The sequence below is a fragment of the Brachyhypopomus gauderio genome, chromosome 19 (assembly GCF_052324685.1).
Source record: "Brachyhypopomus gauderio isolate BG-103 chromosome 19, BGAUD_0.2, whole genome shotgun sequence".
Classification (NCBI taxonomy): domain Eukaryota; kingdom Metazoa; phylum Chordata; class Actinopteri; order Gymnotiformes; family Hypopomidae; genus Brachyhypopomus; species Brachyhypopomus gauderio.
The window spans coordinates 11,860,826-11,882,384 of record NC_135229.1 but is presented as its reverse complement, the minus strand read 5'-3'; the positions used below and the strand labels follow the sequence as shown (position 1 = coordinate 11,882,384).

The 21,559-nt window shown below is 41.4% G+C and overlaps 1 protein-coding gene across 2 annotated transcripts; it reads right to left on the bottom strand.

Moving 5' to 3' along the window:
- Window positions 1–378: 378 nt before the first annotated feature.
- On the bottom strand, window positions 379–11,388 carry LOC143482966 (death-associated protein kinase 2-like). 2 transcript variants are annotated; one of them, XM_076981595.1, is made up of 12 exons: window positions 10,999–11,386; window positions 7,292–7,415; window positions 6,831–7,052; window positions 5,807–5,945; window positions 4,266–4,395; window positions 3,310–3,358; window positions 3,177–3,203; window positions 2,790–2,942; window positions 2,657–2,702; window positions 1,767–1,856; window positions 1,422–1,505; window positions 379–1,336 (listed from the first exon to the last, which is right to left on the bottom strand). In XM_076981595.1, exons 1-12 carry the CDS (start codon window positions 11,099–11,101, stop codon window positions 1,256–1,258), a joined length of 1,248 nt encoding a protein of 415 aa, XP_076837710.1. In that variant the 5' UTR covers window positions 11,102–11,386; the 3' UTR covers window positions 379–1,255. The 2 variants fall into 2 exon arrangements, with proteins under 2 accessions (XP_076837710.1, XP_076837711.1); XM_076981596.1 differs by lacking the exons at window positions 3,177–3,203; window positions 3,310–3,358 and having other exon boundaries at window positions 2,790–2,916; window positions 10,999–11,388.
- Window positions 11,389–21,559: the final 10,171 nt, after the last annotated feature.

The following is a 21,559-nucleotide window of genomic DNA, read 5'->3' as shown; positions in this document are numbered from 1 at the left end:
CTGGTCCGGTTCTTGCTTACTGGGAATTATTGGGCTAGAGGACCAGTATGAACACAGCGACATGCACGTGTTGGCGTGGGGACGTGGTGATGGCATCAGTGTCTCAGGTGCTTCCACTGGTCCTCACACAGCCAGTCCCTGCTGGCTTGAGACCGGTCTGCTGCTCAGATATATATAGAAGACGCAGTCCTGTGGTCAGAACCCAGCTGCTGATGAAGAGCTGGAGTATGAGTAACATAACATGTGCATGGCAGCGTATATGGAGACAGTCACCAGCTGACCAACCGAGGTGTTTCTAATAAATGTGCAGAGTAAAGTGTGCACAGATTTAAAGTACTACAAAAATCCTCATTACAGAGAAATTACACAACCTTTTTTCCCCCCACAAATGTTTTATTTAATAAAATAAAGACAGACCCTTTAGACGGATCTCGGTAAAACATGAATATTGAGTCTTCAAATTACACTTCAAGTGACGCGCTGTAAGTTTTGCCTTCATGCTGCACAAATACAACTTACAACTGTTATTGGTTCACTATAACGCAGGTAATGGCCTGACCCCAGTACAGCGCCGAGGTGAATAACCTGTAAACAGTCTATGAGAATATGCTGGAACTAAAGCAAGGTCGTGTAGAAGGTCACAAGGCTTTGGGGAAGTGTTCTTTAAGCAGCAGTATGCCCTACAAAGCACAACACCCCAGTAAAGTGTCATTTTAGAGCTAGAAAATAATGAAGGTGAAACACAAATGTAAACTGAAGACACTCTACACTCTTCAAGGTAAAAAAACAAACATACAGACACAAACAGTACATCACTCCCTACAATATATATGACTCAGGGTGATTTTAGTCATATTGGAGGGGCATTTGTGGGTTTGGGTGGGCTTGAGGGTTCTTTTACTCATTTAAACAATCTTATAAAATGACTAGATTCTGAGAAGGGCTTTTTACTTCAACCCTTTTGACTCTCAGTATTTTCAGAGGCTACCAAACCCTCTTTAAATTTAAAATGTTTCTGACCAAAAAAATTAAAAAGTATTAAAATGTTAAATGTTTAAAATAATAAAAATGCAAAATAAAGAAATGCTCAGAATCATTGGCTACTAACTATATGCACTGAAATGCGTGCACAGTTATAAATTTATCCAATAGATGCTGAAATATGGGTCAGGATCACTTTATCACCCAGGATGATCTAGTTTGAGCAAAGAGGGCACGTGAACCATGTTGAGATGCTGCCCTCTTGTGGTGAACTTTAGGAATTGCTGCTCAGCCTTCGGCGGATAAGCGAGGCAGGTTTGATCGCGATGTCCTCTTGGTCACTCTCACAACTCCTCTGATGGCCAAACAAACAGTCATATATTTAATTTCAAATATGGATGTTTTTAGGATTAGCCCATCTTAAAAAACTCACACCTTACCAGCTCCTCATCCTCCTTGGGCCTCTTACAGAGCAGGTGAAGACGACACAGTCTGTTACAGACCCACACCATGTTATAGGACATCTGAAAAAGATCACACACACTTCAGGATTCTCTCAGATGGTCCGGGTTGCTCTTTTTAAAAAGTCATATACGATTTTGGATCCCAAATGGAAGGATATTGATGAAACATTAATTGTAATTGTAGATTTGATCATTAAAGCATATAATAATTTAGCACTGTAACAATGCTTGTTATATATATCTACACCGACAGGGGGCAGTGTGCTGTCAATTTCGTTTTGAACAGCGGAAATTCTGAAAAGCTGAAAATTCAAATGTAACCTTCCACTTTCTCCGGGCATTAAACTTCTTGAAGTTTTTCATGTTGATTGATGAGCGACTTCTGGTCGCTGCCTGCTTGCGTGTCAGAGGCTGTAAGAGAGAGAAAGAGAGAGGGGGGGGGGGGGGGGGGGGGGGGGAGAAAGGTAGTGAGAGAGAGGGAGATTGAGAGAGAGTAAGAGAGAGAAAGAGAGGAACAGAGAGGGAGACAGTGAGAGGGAGTGTGAGAGATAGAGAGTGTAAGGGTGATAGAGATAAAAACTGAGGTGATCCATAAACCCTTGCAGAAATTTTGTAAATGGTAAAATAATGATATATCATTATAATGATTATATATCATTATATATATATATATATATATATATATATATATATATATATATATATATATATATATATACATATATATAGGTAAAATTTCTTCATGAAAATGTTACATTTTGATGGCAATCTATCCAGTGTTACCAGTGTGTCTGTGTGTCATCAGTGTGTCTGTGTGTCATCAGTGTGTGTTGGAGCACTAACACGTCTTCTCCAGACTGAGTCCCCAACATGAAACACAAATGTAAACTGAAGACACTCTACACTCTTGAAGGTAAAAAAACAAACATACAGACACAAACAGGACATCACTCCCTACAATATATATGACTCAGGGTGATTTTAGTCATATTGGAGGGGCATTTGTGGCTTTGGGTGGGTTTGTGGGTTCCTTTACTCATTTAAACAATCTTATAAAATGACTAGATTCTGAGAAGGGCTTTTTACTTCAACTCTTTTGACTTTCAGTATTTTCAGAGGCTACCAAACCCTCTTTAAATTTAAAATGTTTCTGAGTCTCTCACATGGTGGTCTATCACACACAGTAGCATTACGTTGTCGTCAAATCTCACCTTAATCCACGGGTGCATTAAACATTCCTCTGCTGTGATTCTGTCACTGTGTAAAGAAAATTACAGGGTCTAAAACAGCTTGCTCTAAACTTTGAAAACAGTTAATTTTCTTCTCTACAAATAACTGAATTACCTCTGATCTTTTACAAGCAACTTCTCAATGAAGTCTTTAGCCATGTCACTCGTGTCTCTGAAGTACTGATCCTCAAATTCATATTTCATATCCACAATGTTTTGTAGTGTTTCCTCGTCTGTATCTCCTTGAAAAGGTGACATACCACTTAATCTAAACATAAGGGATTTGAAATGGAAGAAATTTTAGAACTGAATACATGATTTTAAACATTCTTTTTCATCTTTAAAACAAGCTTAACACTTTGGGTGGAAAACAGAGAAATGCCCAGTAGTCTTAATTTATAAAATAAATAAAAGTTAAATTAGGTTGTAATGTGATATTAAAAAAAATATTACTAAAAGGCCTGTCCAATACATTCTAGGGTCATTGTATGAAATAACTTACAGTATATAGGTAATAACACCTATACTCCTGTAAGAAAACATAACATAGGGGTTAATAATCAAACATCAGTACAGAATGAGCTTTTAGATCTTAGTTTTGAAATAAGCAGTTTATAATTAGATGTATTGCTTACCACATGTCAGTGGCTACAGAGAGAGGGTCATAATTTACCACCTCAGGAGCTGAGACAACCGAGAGAATGAGACATGAGTGAGAACGAGTGAGAAAAGAGAAAAAGGGAGAGAATGTGTATGTTTGTGTGAGAGAAAGAGATAGAGAAAGGGTAAGGAACAATATATTAAAACAAAGGGGACACAATCAAACATGGCTCATGAGTACGGCTTTCCTTCAATCATCACAATAAAGAGATGTGGTGGCTGTCAACTACTGTCACAACTTCCTGTTTGAAGGCTGTTGTCACAATTTCCTGTTGACAGACCCCTAACCTCTGAGGTCCCAGGGCTGTGTGCAACACCTCAACTACACTATTCTCTGTCACATCCTGGCCTAAACCGTCCTGCGCTGTTGGTTTCGGAGGTCATCTCTGCACAGACCAAACCATTAAGCATGTGAGGCACAGCCAGGGTGCTGCTAGTGCTGGCTGTGTGTAGCCAGTGATATTAAGGTGAATTATAATGGGAATTAAGGTTAAAACGGAACCAGAGCAGATGCATAACGAGACAGACAAAAGCTTTGACTGATCATAACACACACATGCACACAAACTCTCATGCACACACTTGTACTCCTACTTTTATTGTAGGGTTTACCAGGTTTACAGTTAAACTACTATGGACTACTGTGCAGATTTAAATCTAACTATGACCTCTGTAAATGTACTTTGGTTTGCTCATTGCATGTTACCCTAACATGCATCTGCATTTAAAATAGAATCCACATGAAAAGTCAATAAAACACACACACACACACACACACACACACACACAAACCCCAACTCAAACCAAGCACACAGGACCCACACACAAACTCCGACACACATCATGCACACCCACACTCACCCACCAGCACGCACAGTGCACACACACAACCACACCATGCAGACACAAACATGCACACACAGCCTCTTACCAATGTACTGCGGTGTGCCACACAGACTCCGGTACTCCTCTCCAGGTGTGAGGCGCTGAGCTAGTCCAAAATCAATGATCTTGATCTCAGGGTGCTCTGCACTCTTATCTGACAGCATGATGTTCTCCGGCTGTTGGAACAGATTTGGAATGTCATTCTGATTCCACTCAGACGCCACAGCATTCCACAGCCTTACAGGTCAAAGGTCATGGCTTAATGCTGTATTTTATCCTTCCTCTAGGAAGAAAAATGTCAACTAAAAGTATTTCTGTCATGCATCACTTCTAAGGAATTTTTAAAATGCTGGGTGCTGTGGTGTGGAGGAATGGTTAACATCGCTGACTCCAGTGAAACGTGGACATGCGGTGATGCCTTAAGGTTAACACCATTCACAGGCCATTTGTAAAAAGAATGCAATAGTCACACTAAATTAGTTCTTAAGAAAATTGCTCTGCAATTCAGTTTGAATTATGTAGAAAAACAAGTGAAAGAATGAATGTACACACACAATTACAGGTGTGATGGAGGGTGTGACTGTTGTTTGTAAATTACAAATTATCCTAGAATCGAATGCACTTCAACAAGCCCTGTCTGATTTAACTACTTTGCATAATAATAGGATTTGCATAATACATTGATTTGCATAATAATGGGATGGCATGTATTTCTCTCCAAAACTTGATGCTAGCTGCATAAGAGTTGTATAAGAAGATATTATCTCCGTTATCGTTGTGAGCAAATGGATCATCATTAGATCTGGCTGTGCTCAAGCATATGCAAGGGACCGTGTCTATTGTCCAATAAGATAAACACTTAACATCTGGAAAACAGTGCTAAGCACGGTGTAAAACTGTATATTACATCAAAAAAAGATCTATGTGGTGAAGCATGGTGGTGGTAGTATTATACTTGATGCACATTCCCATTGGGTAAGAGCGCAAAACTCATAAAGAAAGAAGGAAGATGACTGGTTATGGTTAGTCTATAAACAGGACAGTGACCCTAAACATACAGAAAAAAACCAAAATAACAGCTTAAAGGCACAGAAGTGTATGGCATTTAGTGGACCAATTGAAGACCAGATGAGAGTCCATATTATCATCTGTGGGATACTGTCACAGTCCCCATACAACCGGACACAGCTATTTCAACCTAAAAATATGTGTCACCATTACAAATACTGATAGTGACATACCCAACGAGATTTAAAACTGTTGCCTGCAAAGGTTGTGGTACCAGATATAAACTCTAGGGTGTACATACTCGTAAACTCAAAATGAAGTATTTTTTTATTATTTGTAATTAAATTATATTTTTTGCACTTTCACATTAAAGATTTGTTATTTGTTTAATAACAGCATAAGATTTCAGGTAAAAACTTCAATTGTCCATGTTGCAAAAAAAAAAAAAAAAAAAACCACTCAGGCAGAGTTCAAGAGGTAAAAACCTTGAGTTAGTAACTTTAAAACCTTGAGTTGTATTTGCTTAACGAAGCTCATTGGTGGAGCTGAATTTACACCTGCCAGTGCCCTCTCACTCACCTTCAGGTCAAAATGCGCGATCTGTTTGCTGTGCATGAAGGCCACGCCACTGAGGATCTGCTTCAGGAAACTGATGGCCTCGTTCTCCATCAGATTCTCCTTCTCAGCAATGAAGTCAAAAAGTTCCCCTCCACTGATACTAAACATGGGGATAGGGAGAGAGAGAGAGAGAGAGAGAGAGAGACGGAGAGATGGAAAAATAGAAAATATTTGAGAAAAAAGAGCCCAATAAAAAATACAGCAGAATAAGAAGAAATCTGATAGAATTTAAATCTCAACTCCACCGACCCCACGAGATACGCTCTGGAGACCAGAACTCCATAAATCAAACGCCACCATAAATGGTTTTGAGTGAGACAGTCTCAACCGGTCTAATCAATCCTCTTTATAAATATGTACACACAAACACAATGTCACAGTCATAACCAAACTATCTCCAGGAGTGCTTTCAGACTAGAAACTGGCTCTAAAATCGTATCAACACCTCATTTCAAATATTTTTTGCAAAGTAATACATCACTTGTACAAATTACACACAGACACAGACACACACACAGACAGACACACACACAGACACACACAGGCACACAAAAGCCACAGATAAATCCTCTGTCTAAATAAATCAGCCAAACTGGTCCCTTTGCGCTGCCTGCATTGTTTTCAGGCCCCTCCAAGCTAAAGGTCCTCCAATGGAAAACTGACACCCACACACTGCCCATAACATCACCGGTTTCCACCCCTGCAACCCCCCCAGTACCAGCCACTCCCAGTACTCCCAGTAATAGCCACACCAAAACACTAGCGCCTTATGTTACACAACACAAACCCTACAAATATAACACATACTCGGTACATTTAATTCCTCTCATAATCTCTTGGCTTGTTAACCCCTGCCATGAGGAACAGAACTGAAAGGGCCCAAGTAGGAATCTCTTATGTCATCAGTCTGGCCACACCCCCAAGCCCTGCTCAAAGACCCCTCCCCCTGCTCACAGACCCCTCCCCCCGTCTCGCGTGCACTCACAGCTCCACGACGAGCACGATCTCGGCGCGGCTCTCGAACACGTCGCGGAGGGCCATGATGTTGGCGTGCGTCAGGGCCTGCAGGACCTCCACCTCCCGCTCCACGCTCCGCCTCTCCACCCCCAGACGGCTGCTGGCGCTGCGCTGGAGCTTCAGGAACTTCCCTGCCCACCGGGCGCTGGTGACCCGCTCCTTCAGCTCACGCACCTGGCCGAAGTGACCGCTGCCATCGGGCCCGGCCAGCCGAAGGGCGGGATGGGGGTGTGAGAAGATCACCACAGTCTCGTTAACACGTGTCCCACGGTGGCTCGTTAAAACACTTCATAAAGCTTCGTCTCTGACTCGGAGATGTTTTAAGGAGTGAAAACATGTCTGTACACACATGCGAAACGTATTTTAACAGCATTACATTTTGTATTTTGATGTGTTAGGGTTCTGGTCTCATTTTTAGAGGACACCTACCTGCCCAGGACATCTCCGATCTCGTAGAAGTCCTCCACGTTCTGCGGATTGAAGCGAGCCATGGCCCAGCAAGTCCTCGGTCCACTCTCTCCACCAGAAGTCTCTAAACCTGCATGCTTTATGACTGCGGGACATACGAGAAGGAAAGCGGGGGGGATGGTGTTAAAGGTGCAGCAACTGAGCGTACGAGCATCAGAGCCTGACTGTTGAGAAGGTACTTGACCTCTGACTAACGGCCCGGAAGGGCTGATGTCATTCCTGTAGCTACCAGCTACTGCAGTGAGATAGAGAAAGACCATCAGTCTTTGCCACCATTGCCATGGTATCACGGTTTTCAAGGTCTTTAAACGTGACCACTGATTTACCGCCAAAGCTTGAATCGGTTAATCCAAATGTGGAAACGACACAGCCAGTTAGCATGAGGTCTGATCCGGCATGACTGCCTTCATTATGAGGCAGAACAAAGATTTGATTACAACAGTTCCACACTGTTAGCATTTAGTGTTAGCTATGGTAACCTGGTACCTAGGCTAGAGTTATGCCAGAGGTGTCAATTCCAGGTTCAGAAAGTAAAAGTCCTCACCAGGATTTTGCTCAGGCTTCCTGGATTGTGTTGATTCCACTAATTTTACCTGGATTGCACTAATTAGAAAATCTAGCAAGCTTGAGCAAAATCCTGGTGAGGACTTTTACTTTCTGAACCTGGAATTGACACCTCTGGCTATGCTAAAACAATGTTTTTTACCCCACGTATTAAAAGCTATCGGAGATGTTAATAGGCCAGGTACAACACAAGCACAATGGGAAAAGTATATATAAAATATACACGCACACAAACATCTTTTCATTTGCTATGTGGTGGCACTTATAACAGAAAAAATAACAAACCCCACTCGGTAAAATCCAACTAAAAACCTAATCAACCCAACCTAAAAAAACACCAGTAAAACCCAACATTCATGTCATTGAGTAAAAACCCAATGAAAAGCATTTTCATTACCACATCACTAATGTGCATATATACTTTGCATGGTCCCTGTTATAACACTAACCTCACATCAAATGTATCTGTAACAGGATACAAGTGTTTATTAAATTCCTGTGCAAAATAAGAGTGTCAATAGAACTGTTACGCTTCCCCCAACCTGAATACACAGGACACAACTTCCCACAATGCACCAGAAAAACAGATTCAGATACAGATACAGAAACAGATACAGATTCATTACACCTGTTCCTAATTAGCCTGTTTATTCAAACCTGTGTTTACTGCTTTTTTGCCGTGAGGTATTGCTTGTATGTACCCACATAACAAGAGTGTTTCTCTGTACTGTACTGTGTACCTAACCCCGGTATAACTTTACCCATGCTGGGTGTTTTCCCTCCAGACTCACCTATGCCGTTCTGGTCTGTCTGTACCGGTTTTGACCCCAGCCTGTATAACGTTTATATTCTGGATTACCCTTGTTCTCAGTGAACCCAGTCTAAATCTAAATCTGCTAAATCAAGTGTCTGTGTAGTCTTTTCGCATTACAAGTATGGATTACAGTGACACTATCATGTTAACATCATGCATTCTGTGCTTCATTGGTTTGAACAAGGATGATGAAGAATAATGCAAGAAAAGTTTTCCAAAGCTTCAGAAACGCTCTTAGTTGATGGATCATTTGTTGCCCATCCAATTTGCTGCATTTCATAAATCTCGTTAATATGGTCATGCATTTAAAAATGAGATGAAAGAAAAACAAATTATTGAACAACCTGAGAACATGGTCGACTTTATGGTTCAAGGATGAGCATGTATGTTCTTTAATAATACAAATAGTATCTATTAAATTCACATTTCATCAACAGGAATAGAAAGGTGTGGGCATTTCTGACTGGGGAACAGAGGGTGTGTTTATGTGCACTCCCAGTTTCTGACTGGGGAACAGAGGAACCACTAAGGGTGTGTTCACGCGCACTCCCAGTTTTCCTGGCTCCCTGCTGCCTCTGAGAGAGAAAAGGCAGGATATACAACAATAAATATTTACACAGGCTGAGGAGAGAGCATGAACAGACTTTGTTTATCAGCAAACGCCCCAAAAGCACTGTCAGGAGACACACACACACACACACACACACACACACACACACATGCGCACGGGCGCTATCTGGTCTTTTTCAAACCTCGCACTGAGGTCTTTTCAAGGCAGAGCAGAGCATTTCGTTAAGCAGTCCAGAGTTGGGTGGCTTGGCCGGCCACACCCTTTCTTAAGGTCTGCAGGACACATTACATCAAATCAATATTCCCTTGATGTATTCATTTATTTTCATTTTTTTATTTTTTGTGTTCTTTATTTTTTTAAACGTGTGTAACAGGTGTTTCCTAACCGTACCGCATACCATATTAAAGTAATGATTTGCATAATTTAATTGGTTGAGGCTGTTCAAATGGACCAAGTTAAAACAGAGCCAGAGGTAAGAACGCAGTTCTCATGAGGGAGTCCGTGGCAGAATTGCAGAGATCCCCACAATTTCCTGCTATTATTCCATTCAATGGTGTTAATAAAACGAGTACGAAGAAAGGTCAACCAGAGTAAGCCGTGTGTCAGTAGTTTTGACCAAGAAACGAGTGGGAGGTCGGGACCATCCATACCATGCATCCATGATCAGCGACAGAGTTATGTCAGATGTCAAGGACTAGTTAGAAATGATGGGACAGAGATGGTAAGCCTGTGATGACAGCAAACAGCCATCATGTAACCCGGGTGTGGATAGAGAGCCCTGAACGTGTAGCCTGAAACAGGTGCAGCCTGCAGAGTTCTGAGGTCCATTCTGAAACGCTTAAGTAGGAACACTACAGTACAACACTGACAACATCTGACTCAGGTTACATGTCATGAGTGCTCTCCACTGCCAAATAGAAGCTCAAACAATGAAGTATTAATATGCTAAGCCGTCTTCTCTCCATTCATATTTCCCCAATATATGTAAAAAAGCTGCACGAGGCATAATGTACTGAAAGGCGTGGGAACCCTGAGCTATTCAGCACTGTGTAGTATCACAAGGGTGAGGCCGCATTCTTAGAATAAAGTATTCATATCCACCTAAAGCGTTTGCCTTGTAATGGTGTACTTTACTTATCTATCTAAAACAGAAGCGAGCATCCCCGAGCTTGAAAACAGACGTGAGCATGGACGTAGTTTTGATTTCACAAGTGGGGGGGACACAACCTGGGGTGGCGAACTGTTAAGCGGAGGGGGGGGGGGGGGTGCTGCATGATCCTAGTGCTAGATTTGTCGCTATTTGTATATTGGTTTTTTTACCGTTAAAAAGTGGGGGGGACATGACTTTGTCACTACTTAAATATTTGGTTTTAACTGTAAAAACTGGGGGGGACCAAAACCGGCTTTTGAAAAAGTGGGGGGGACATGTCCCCCCCGTCCCCCCCCCAAAACTACGTCCGTGGACGTGAGCGTCCGTATACGAACCCCAGACCCAGACCCAGACCCAGACCCCAGACCACAGAGAGACAGTTGATGTATTGTAGTTGTACATATTGAACGAAGCTTCGTCTGTAATCGGGATTTAACAGAGGAAGCCTGGCCGCACTCACACAACAGATAGAGAACACACAAATAAATAATGCAGTATTAAAAATAATCCCTAAAAAACTCGAGTGCACGTTAGCAAACGAGATTACACGAGCGTAAGACGTGATTTACCTTCTTCCTGCAGCAACCGGGACGCCAATAATCGATTAACCACTTTCCCTTCAGACGAACAGCCTTGTGTCTTTGTGCCCAACTGAAAATATTCTGATCGCATTCCTGGTTTAAACTACCAGTTTACAGACAGAGGCAGGCGGAGGGGAAAAAATCTAGCAAAAACATCTTGTTTTCCGGCGATAAACGTCTACTTCCCCCCTGAGTGTAACTTCCCCTGCCGGAGTTGCTTGACAGGTCCGACAACTTTCGAACGCGCTCGAGCGCCGTCAGAGCCGCGCGCTGCGGGGCCGAATTCCATTCGGTACGAGTCGCGCGCGCGCATCCGCCACGCGCCGCGGTGGACAGGGACGGGCTGTCGGAGCAGACGCGTTTGAATGCGCAAGGCGCTGGGGGCAACCCGACGTGGTGTACTTAAGGAACTGAACGGCTTGTAAAATGCCTTAACAAGAAAATAGGAACATGCACTAGAATTACAACATCGGTTTACGTGCTTCTGAACCACTGGAATATATCTCCTAAAATATTAACCTAATCGTGTAACCATCAGCCGTGGCGATGACTGGTTACTTTCCGGACTAATATGTTCACCTTCGTTTAATGCCTGTTATGCAACAACGCGTCTGGCAGATAAAATTGAGTTCGAACAGCTGAGATAGCAATTTGGGAATGAAGGAGAACCGTGGATCAGCCACAACACTGCGGCCACATCTGTAGATGCACTGACATTGTGTGGATTTCTACTGCAGGTTTAGCTCCACTTGTTGACATTGCACGCGGAATCTGAAAAGCTGGGCATGCTGGCGTCACGCTGTTGTCCGCAGTACTGCCTCTGTCTCGCGGTTCACACGCTTCTTGTTTATGTGGGTTTAAAAATCACTTCCAGACTATCAGCAGATTGCAGTGCTGATAGTCCATTAAACGTGGCCTTGACTACGCAAATGTGGCCCCTGGGTAGTGCGATTAAAAACCAAAAAAGGGAACATGCACAAAGTGCCCTAAAACGTTCAAGAACGCACCAGTATGACGTACGCCAAGTAGATTCCGCATGTCCCTATAACACAGTGCACTTTACGATCTTCTCCACATACATCCTCATGGGATTCACGAGTTTGGCTGGGTCAAGTGAAATTCTTTCTTTCTTAAATGTTAAATGCATAATAATAGGAAAGTTCAACCCAGTGGAAAATTAGTGGGGGGTTCCTGGAGCTATTTAGCCTCTATCACACATGTGGATTAGGTTTAAACCTTATATAACCTTATAACAATTTCTAATTTATTTGTTTCTCAAAACAAACTGACTAGATCACTAATCCACAGGCGATGTGTAAATGTTTACCAGGGCTGTGTAACCCTATACCTGTAAATCTGCATGATTTAGTTTCATACCTCATCTACACACCTTACCAGGCCTTTCAGGAGCATGTGAACATGACGACAAGCCGTGTTAGGTTACGGCTGGAACCAGGTGATGCAGGGCTGGACACGTGCAGGTTGGACGGAGCAAGGAATGAGTCTTTAGCACACTGAGATACCTCACTGCACTCCTGGTGATTAGCGGTTGGTGGTTAGCTGCTGAGCTAAATGCGTTGGCTTATTAAATTAGCCATTTACTAAAAGCATGTAGGATTCTAAAACGTGCATGACTTTAAACTGTCCTAAACAGGACTCTAGACTGTGCAGGACTCTAGACTGCATAGCTCTTGCAATCCTGATTTCAGGCATCATGTCTCTTTCCTAAAACTTGAATATTATTTTGTAAATTCCTTAGATTCTACACAGTATTTTTGTTGCCTGAATTTTAGAATAATTATTCAAAGTGATTATTAAATGACAGTGTTATTAGTTACTGGGCTTGCCTTGTACATTTTCTACGAATCCTGTTAAAACATCTATAGTAAAGGCATTGTTATTCGGCAGTTACCTTTTTAACAAACAGCCAATCCAAACTAACTCAAACCACAAAGAAGATTAAATATGAATCCTACTGTAACAATATTTTAATCTGCAGAAGCTAGTTAGAGACTGGCCAGACTGTTTCACCTCTTTCTCAGTGGTCGCAGTGGTGCATGTTGGGAGGTTACAACATTTTGCTTAGCAACCAAGACAACCACTGAAGATGTGTTTAATGATGTCACTGCTTCATGTTTGCTATAGTCAAATGCCTTTGGCTTTCGGGACAATGTTAAAATAACAAAAGCCTCTAAAAGCTGATCGCTGTGTTCCAACAGATCGAGGGTGTAACAGCAGGAGCTGCCAGGAGTTATCTGGCCTCTGCACCTCCACGAGTTTTTCCTTAGCAACATCTGACAGGCTCAATTAGACGGCGCAGATGTACAGTTGAACATCATGCGACTGCCTCAAAAACACTTCTGCTGATTTTCAGGGTGTGTGGTGTTATCTATCTTACCTCACTGGACAGGAGTTAAATCTTAGTGTGTTATCGCACAAAAGAATCAGCCAGTGGTCCTGTGGTCCTGACCTCTGACCTCACGACCCATCCTCTCATCCCTCAGCCGTCGTCCCGCACCTTCTGCCCCCCCCCCCCCCCCCCCCCCCCCCCAACGGGGAGCGCATGCGGTCAGGTCATGGCCTGCTTGTCTTCCTGCGAGGTCTGGAGACGTTATCCCCGGTTCCATCCAGCCACGCCCGTTCGTGACCCGGTGACCCGATTCTCCAGGAATGCCCTTGACCCCGTCGCACTGTGGCACGCTGCAGCCGAGCAGGGACACAGGTTCGGTGGACGTGTATTGGTTCATGGTTACTTCATTTTTTGTACATTTGTCACAACTGACTTCAGATCAGTCGTAAGGATTGCAGAGCAGACAGAGCCGTGTGCAGCGAATGCGAAGGGGGTCGTAACTGCGACAGCTGTGTTTCCTTGGTAACAGCGCCAAACATATTTTGCTCTGCTCCTCCCATATGTTGGATCTTGAAAAGAAGCTCATTATCTTTTTCTTTCTGAGTCTTTTCATCTTGATCAAGGCTTCTCACTCTGCCTGGACCTTCAGGCACAGAGGAGGATTAATTTTGTTCTTTGATTTATTCTCTTCCATTTTTCTATTTCTATACTGTAAGGATTCATGGTTACAAATTCAGTTCACTCCTTTAATCCAATCAGTTCTAAGTTATCTAACTACACAAATCAATAAACTATGTAACGTTCATCTTTAGAACAAAATAAATTGTGCTTCACCACCACCTAGTGGTGAGATGCTAAATATACAAGATGCTAGATTCCGTTTTCCAGTTTCAAAGAAAAACCTAAATGTAGAATTTAGTGTTTGGTATTTGCTAGCCGTACTATCCAGATTATTCACTCTCCAGACTATCTTCTTTAATCCAAAATGGATTTTCTCTTTTGAATTTGAGTATATTCTGAAAATGGAAATAATCACAATAAATAGTTACAATACATTGTTTCTATACGTTTTTGTAAATAGAACCAAATTAGAGTGAGTATGGAGAACAAAACAATTAGGTTAACGAATCCTATCATGGAATTTATAATAATAATTGAAAATGGGTAGAATCAATGCATTATGCCTCATATATTTCTAATTTGCAGTTGATTAAAGTTCCCAATAGGTGGCGATAGTAACTACTATTTAAACTGCATTTGGAAATTTAGTGCAACCTTAAACTAAATCTAAACAAATCCCGATTAATAAAAACAAATCGCGAATTTAATCAAACTAATCTGGCGTTTGAAAAGCTGGACCAAACCTCTTTCTCTTCAGTGTCCTCCAGCATTCGGTGAAACAACCATCATTCACTTACAAAAACATGCTTGTATCATTTTTTCAAAAATATTTGAATTTTTATTTTTTATTTATTTTACCTTTATTTAACCAGGAAAAAAACTCATTGAGATAAAAAACCTCTTTTCCAAGAGTGTCCTGCATGGCCAAGACAGCAGCATGAAACAATTAAAATACAGTAACAGATTTATAAAGCCATGGACAAGAAATGTAACAGAATTTTGTCTGTCTTTTAAAATTGATTTAAAATTCCCAAGGGTAACAAAAGAAGATAACTTTAACTCCTTCTGCAAGATGATAGGGGCAGAATATTTAAAAGCCTTTTTACCCAATTCTGTTCTGACCTTTGGGACCTGCATCAAAATGATGTCCTGAGAACACAGGCCATAATGGCTGAGGGTTCTAGACAGAAGTGAGCATAAATATGAAGGATGGTGCCCAAGAATGCATTTATAAATAAAAAACAGCCAATGAGACAGTCTGTGATTAGTCAGAGACGGACTTTTTGCATTTGCAAACAAGGTGCAGTGATGGGTTTGATAGCTACAGTTTGTCATGAACCGCAGGGCACACTGAAATACAGCATCCAAGTTTTTCAAATGCAGGGCTGAAGTGTTCATAAATAGCAGATCTCCATAATCTTCTAAACAAAAATTTATATTTTTATCTTGGAAGCCAGTTTGTCAATGTGAGTTTTGAAAGACAGATTCTCATCAATCAAAATCCCTAAATATTTGTAGTATCCAAAACTTCAATTCTGACCCCTTGAGCAGTTACCAAGCTGGGGAGTAAAGATGGGAGCTGTTTACCATTTGAAAATATCATAGCCTTTGATTTCTCTGCATTGAGAACTAACTTTAGCCCAGTCAAACGGGACTGAACAATGTTAATAGCAGATTGCAGAAGTTTAAAAGCTTGTGAGACCGATGAAGATGAACAATAAATAACAGTATCATCTAGGGGTGTATTCAACTAAGGATTTTCATAGTCGAATCTGATTCGTCAGCTTTTCCCTTTAGTCGACTAATAGTCGAATCGGGTTTATTTTTATTTTTTTTATTTAGAGCACCTTAAACGGGATCCCGTTCTCATTCAGGACTTTTTTCCTCTTCAAAGTAAAAACCTAAAACACTCAGATAAATGAATAAACACGGTAGGTTGGCTTTATTCAGCTTTTATTTATTTACTTATTTATTTTTTTATGAAACGTTAGAGAACATTAACCGTCAGTGCGCATTGCGCATATCGAACTATCAGACAGGCACTGTGCAAAATGTCAAAAATATTTTAAATAAAATATGCCTGCCTGAAAATATTTAAAAAATTGCTACACAACAGCAAAAAAGTATAAGGAAAGGTTCAGGTAACGGGGTTTAAAAGCAAACAACATGTTTGTGTATATATACAGTTGTGATCAAATTTATTCAACCCCCACTGAAATAAAGTGTTTTGGCCAGTTTGACATTGATTTTGATCATTTCAGTCATCTTATTTACAATTATATCAAAGAGGCACTTATAAATTAGACAAACATAACATAATATTTATGATGGAATAACCACAAATGTCTTTACTGTGCTCACATCATTATCAGTTTTATTCAACCCCCTAGTGACATTATTTTTTAGTACTTAGTACAACATCCTTTTCCAGTTATGACAGCTTTCAAGCGTGAAGCATAGCTTGACACAAGTGTCTTGCAGCGACCTATGGGTATCTTAGCCCATTCTTCATGGGCAAAAGCCTCCAGTTCAGTCACATTCTTAGGCTTGCGCACTGCAGCTGCCTTCTTTAGGTCCCACCAGAGGTTCTCAATTGGATTTAAGTCTGGTGATTGCGATGGCCACTCTAGAATGTTCCAGCCTTTCATGTTCAACCATGCTCTAGTGGACTTGAATGTGTGCTTCGGATCATTGTCCTGTTGGAAGGTCCAACGTCTCCCAAGCCGCAGGTTTGTGACTGACTCCATCACATTTTCCTCCAAGATCTCCTGGTACTGAAGGGAATTCATGGTACCCTGCACACGTTGAAGCTTTCCTGTACCATTAGAAGCAAAACAGCCCCAAAGCATAATTGACCCCCCGCCATGCTTCACAGTAGGCAAGGTGTTCTTTTGTTCATAAGCCTGGTTCTTCCTTCTCCAAACATAGCGCTGGTCCATTGTCCCAAACAGTTCTAATTTAGTTTCATCTGACCACAGTACACTGTTCCAAAACCTTTGTGGCTTGTCCACATGACTTTTGGCATACTGCAGTCGATTTTTCTTGTTCTTTGGAGTCAGCAAGGGGGTGCGTCTGGGCGTTCTGGCATGGAGGTCTTCGTTATGCAGTGCGCGCCTTATTGTCTGAGCTGAAACTTCAGTGCCCACATCTGACAGGTCTTTTTTCAGTTCCTTAGCAGTCACGCGGGGATTTTTCTCCACATTACGCTTCAGGTAGCGCACAGCAGTCGCGGTCAGGATCTTCTTTCTGCCACGACCAGGTAACGTTTCCACTGTGCCCTTTAACTTGAACTTGCGAATGATACTTCCGATAGTGTCTCTTGGAATATTTAACAACTTCGCAATCTTTTTATATCCATTGCCATTCTTGTGAAGAGCAATAACCTCTTCTCTTGTCTTCTGGGACCATTCTCTTGCCTTCACCATGCTTGGAAACACACCAGTAGATGTCTAGAAGTAGCTGAGTATCACAGTCCTTTTAAATCTGCCTAATTGGTGCTTATCATGCTTGATTGCTGCTCGTTGACATCCACAGATGTTTTCAATACCTGATGGAAAACACTGGAATGAACCTCTGTTCTTAGGAGTGGTAGTCGTAAAGGGGTTGAATAATTGTGTCAATGAAGAAATCACAAAAAGGCCATTTAATACTTTATGACAAAAAAAATTGATGCTATCTTAGTTGCATTTAGTTCTTTAACAAGTCCTTGTAAGATTTCATTATGAACACAATTACAAATGTGCACTGAATTCCATAAAACCCTTCGCAGCATTGGGGGTTGAATAAATTTGATCACAACTGTATGTATATATTTGTATATATGTATGTATGTTTTTTTTTCTTCCCCGCCCCTCTGTCTTTTCTCTTTTTCTCTCTCTCCCTTCTTTTCTTTCTATATTCTATCCTCTCATGGTCCACCTAACCCCAATAATTGTCATCACTTTATTATACAGAATTGTTATTATTTGATCTATTATTTGACATTAAAACAAAGTTGTCCTTCAAAGATGGGGGGGTGGAGGTGGGCCAAAAAAAAAAAAAAAAAAAAAAAAAAGCAAACAACATCAAAAAATGTTTATAGGCCTACTTGCCGAGACGCACCGCGATGAGACGACACTACCGAAACAAAAAGTTTTTTTTCGCCTTACGCGTTTTATGCCATGTTGGTTGTTGTCGTGCGAAATGAAAGACGTTGATGACATAACTTGCACTTTACTTTCTTTGATTCATCTTTATCTTTTTCAAAATACTTTGAAAGTTTTTTAGTAGCAGTTATAATCTCGGCAGATGCTGCGTATTGTTTTGCGTGTTCAGCTCCGCTCGTTTGGATTGTGCTACTGCAGAGTGTGATTTATTAATGTGTAGTAAGGAAGATGCCTATTGTTAATGCGCAAACATCATTTTTAAATATTTATTAACAGAAATTAGGATGATTTTATTTCACAAAAGGCTATATATAACAAAAACAAGACATTTCATGTAACAACTAATGCTTAGCAGCATCCTTGGGCACCGCCATGCAGTTAGAATGGTACATTCAACTATGACGTTCATAGTCGACTAGGGGGTATAGTCAACTATAGTCGAATCAGCGACTATCGCAGGTCACCCCTAGTATCATCAGCATAAAGATGAGATTCAGCAGCAGGCAAGTTATCACATAGATTATTAGCATAAATAGTAAACAACAAAGGCCCAATTAAGGAGCCTTGAGGCACTCCCTTTAAAACTGGAAGGAGGGAGGAGCTGAGCCCATCAGCTTGGACACATTGAGTTCTACCAGATAAATAATTGGAAAACCATTTCACAGTCTGAGCAGATAGTCCTATTTTGTAGAGTTGATTCATCAGAATAGCCCAAGAACACTTAGCCACATCAAAATATCAACACCAATGGCCTATGTGCCATTGTTATTTTTAGATCTAAAATATATATCATACTGGTTTGAAACCAATGTGTTACTGTTACAATTAAATGTTAATTTAATGTTAATTTAATTTAAATGTACTGTAAACAATTAAATGTTAAATGTATGTTTTAATGCAGTAATGCATGTCCAGTAAGTGTTTCATGCCTTAATAGCACTGCTATCAGACATTAAGACATGTTGACTGCTAGACATTATAAGGCTGGTATGTGTAGTTGAGTCATATTAAAGCAAGTATGAATAAACACGATTGTCACACATGCACTGCATCTAGGATTAGTGGGAGGAACCAGAAGTCCGGAACATGTCACAGCACCTCCTATTTACTCTGACTGAACAAACAAAAATAAAATCCAATCACCAAAAATCCCGTTAGCTTCACTTTCGCTTCCTCTCCACTTTCAGCAGTGTGTTCCGTGTGTTTCTCTTCATCCAGTAACCCACTAACACAACATAAAGTAGACGAGCGTTAACGAGACACAGGTGTGTGACAGGAGTGATCTCCCTGCACACCTCGGGTGTATCCTGTCTGCCACACACCACCACCACGCTCAGGTCACGTGAGGTCAGGTCAGGTCAGGTCAGGTCACCCGCCGTGACGAGACAGAAATCGGGCCCCAGTGGCCTGTGGACCACCTTGAACCAGACACAAACGCTCTGTGGTTGAGCGGCTGCAGCGATAGGGGCGTGGTCTGAACGGGGAGGGTGTGGTCTCAACGCAGTGGGAGGGTCTGAATGGAGGGGGCCATTGTAGCCTAGAAGCTTTTTATGTAGTGCAGACCTGCTGATGACTAACTGTTCTGGATACCATCTGCTCCTCACTGTGTGGAAAGACAGACCCTGCCATTACGTAGCGATGCAGCAGAGGACATGCAGGAGTCAAACATTACATGAAACCGTTTAGAAATGACCTTCTTTGGGTTCAGCAGATTTAGACACTGTAAACATTGTGATCTAAGTTTACTCAACGGGACAGTTACGAAATCCTGCACGAGAATCATATAATTACCCATCACAGAGAGAGAAAGAGAGAGGAAGAGGAAGAATGAGAATGACAACAATAAAGAACAAGAGAGAGAGAGAGAGAGAGAGAGAGAGAGAGAGAGAGAGAGAGAGAGAGAGAGAGAGAGAGAGAGAGAGAGAGAGAGAGAGATAGGATCCCCTGCAGCTGAAACTCCCGAGCTAAGCAACATACTCTTATCCTGGGCAGATCACGCAGGGATTGAAACAGGAAATGGCTGCGAAATTGTTTCTTGCTCTTTGAAATAAAGCACACATCATCAGTTCATTCAAATTTTCCACTGGCCTCTGCAGCAAGCCCCGCTGAGCATTTAGCACCACCCGGCGTTATTTTATTGTTCGGTAATAACATAGCACACGACAAACATCTAGTTAGCTTGTATAAATGTAACGTTTAGTAGAAAGAAGAAGGCATCAAACGCCCTGAAGCACTGAGCTGATCTGTGTGTGTACGACTCATGATCAGACTTCTGGTCTACAGAGTAGACAGTCTTAACTCACTCCATCTGCTCTTCGGCTCAGAAGTCTGGAACGCTGGACGTTTCTCAGCCAGAAGAGAAAAGACCTCACTGTTTTGGCTTCTCGTTCAAAGAAGCTGGTTTACAAAAGATCTGCTAAGTGGCAGAGGTTTCCTCCCGTAAACACTGAAGCGGAGGAGGTCTCCTGTCTTTTTTGATTACGCATCTTCACTTTATATCAAAGTCCCCAAAACCTTCAGACACTCTACAGTACTACAGTCTAACACGTCTTAGCAGACAGGAGTTGAGTACTACATTAACATTTCATTTAACACTTCTTTACTTGTGATTTGCTCTCAGAAATTCCTGGCCTGACTTAAACTGGTCTATAAAAAGTGGCCATTTTGTTCTATTTTAAGTCAGTCCTGGTCCGTTTAGAACCAAGCAATAAATACTAAATTACTTTTTAGTTCACATTAGGTTTGTTGTAACTGTCCTTTACGTTTACCCATAATCAGTCTATATTACAACGGTCTATTTTGAAATCAAAAGCAGACTTTTGCAATTGATTAAAACATTTATTTGGCAACAAAAAGAAGTCGAAAATTGTGCACTTTTTGCTTTTTGTGGTCATTTTTGTGTCATCCATCTGGAAAGCCATACAGACACATGCAGTTCTAGACAGACAAACAGTTTCGGAATTGGAACTGCCTAGAACGGTCTAGAACTGAATCTGGACAGTCTAGAACTGCCTAGAACATTCTAGAACTTCATCTGAACAGTCTAGAACTGCCTAGAACATTCTAGAACTGCACCTGAACGGTGTAGAGGCTCTGCACATGGACGTATGTCCTCCTCATGAATAAAGCCCCACCCCATCTTCACTGTGCTGGAAGCATCAACCAGATGTACAACTTAGCTATTAAGCTAACTTAGCGGCTAGCTAGCTAACACAAGTTTCTCAACTTTTTTCTGACTGTCATTGGAGGCTGTAGATATTTGATAGGTGCCTTATACATTCATCAGTAAGATATAGAACAGCAGCAAATCTGTTATTTTACATGTATGTTTATGATAGTTAATTTGTTATTTCTGATCAAACGAGTCCACTTTTTTATTACAAATGTTTTGTTAGCAGGCTTGTGTTCACATGTCAGGCCTATTTCTAAATTA

What these genes read in the sequence shown, in the direction of transcription:
- LOC143482966 (XM_076981595.1), bottom strand. Translation starts at nt 11,101, where the DNA reads ATGCGATCAGAATATTTTCAGTTGGGCACAAAGACACAAGGCTGTTCG. An exon ending in TCTGTAGCCACTGACATGTG is followed by an intron (nt 3,204 to 3,309) that starts GTAAGCAATACA and finishes GTTTTCTTACAG; the next exon opens with GAGTATAGGTGTTATTACCT. An exon ending in ATGCCCGGAGAAAGTGGAAG is followed by an intron (nt 1,506 to 1,766) that starts GTTACATTTGAA and finishes GATCTTTTTCAG; the next exon opens with ATGTCCTATAACATGGTGTG.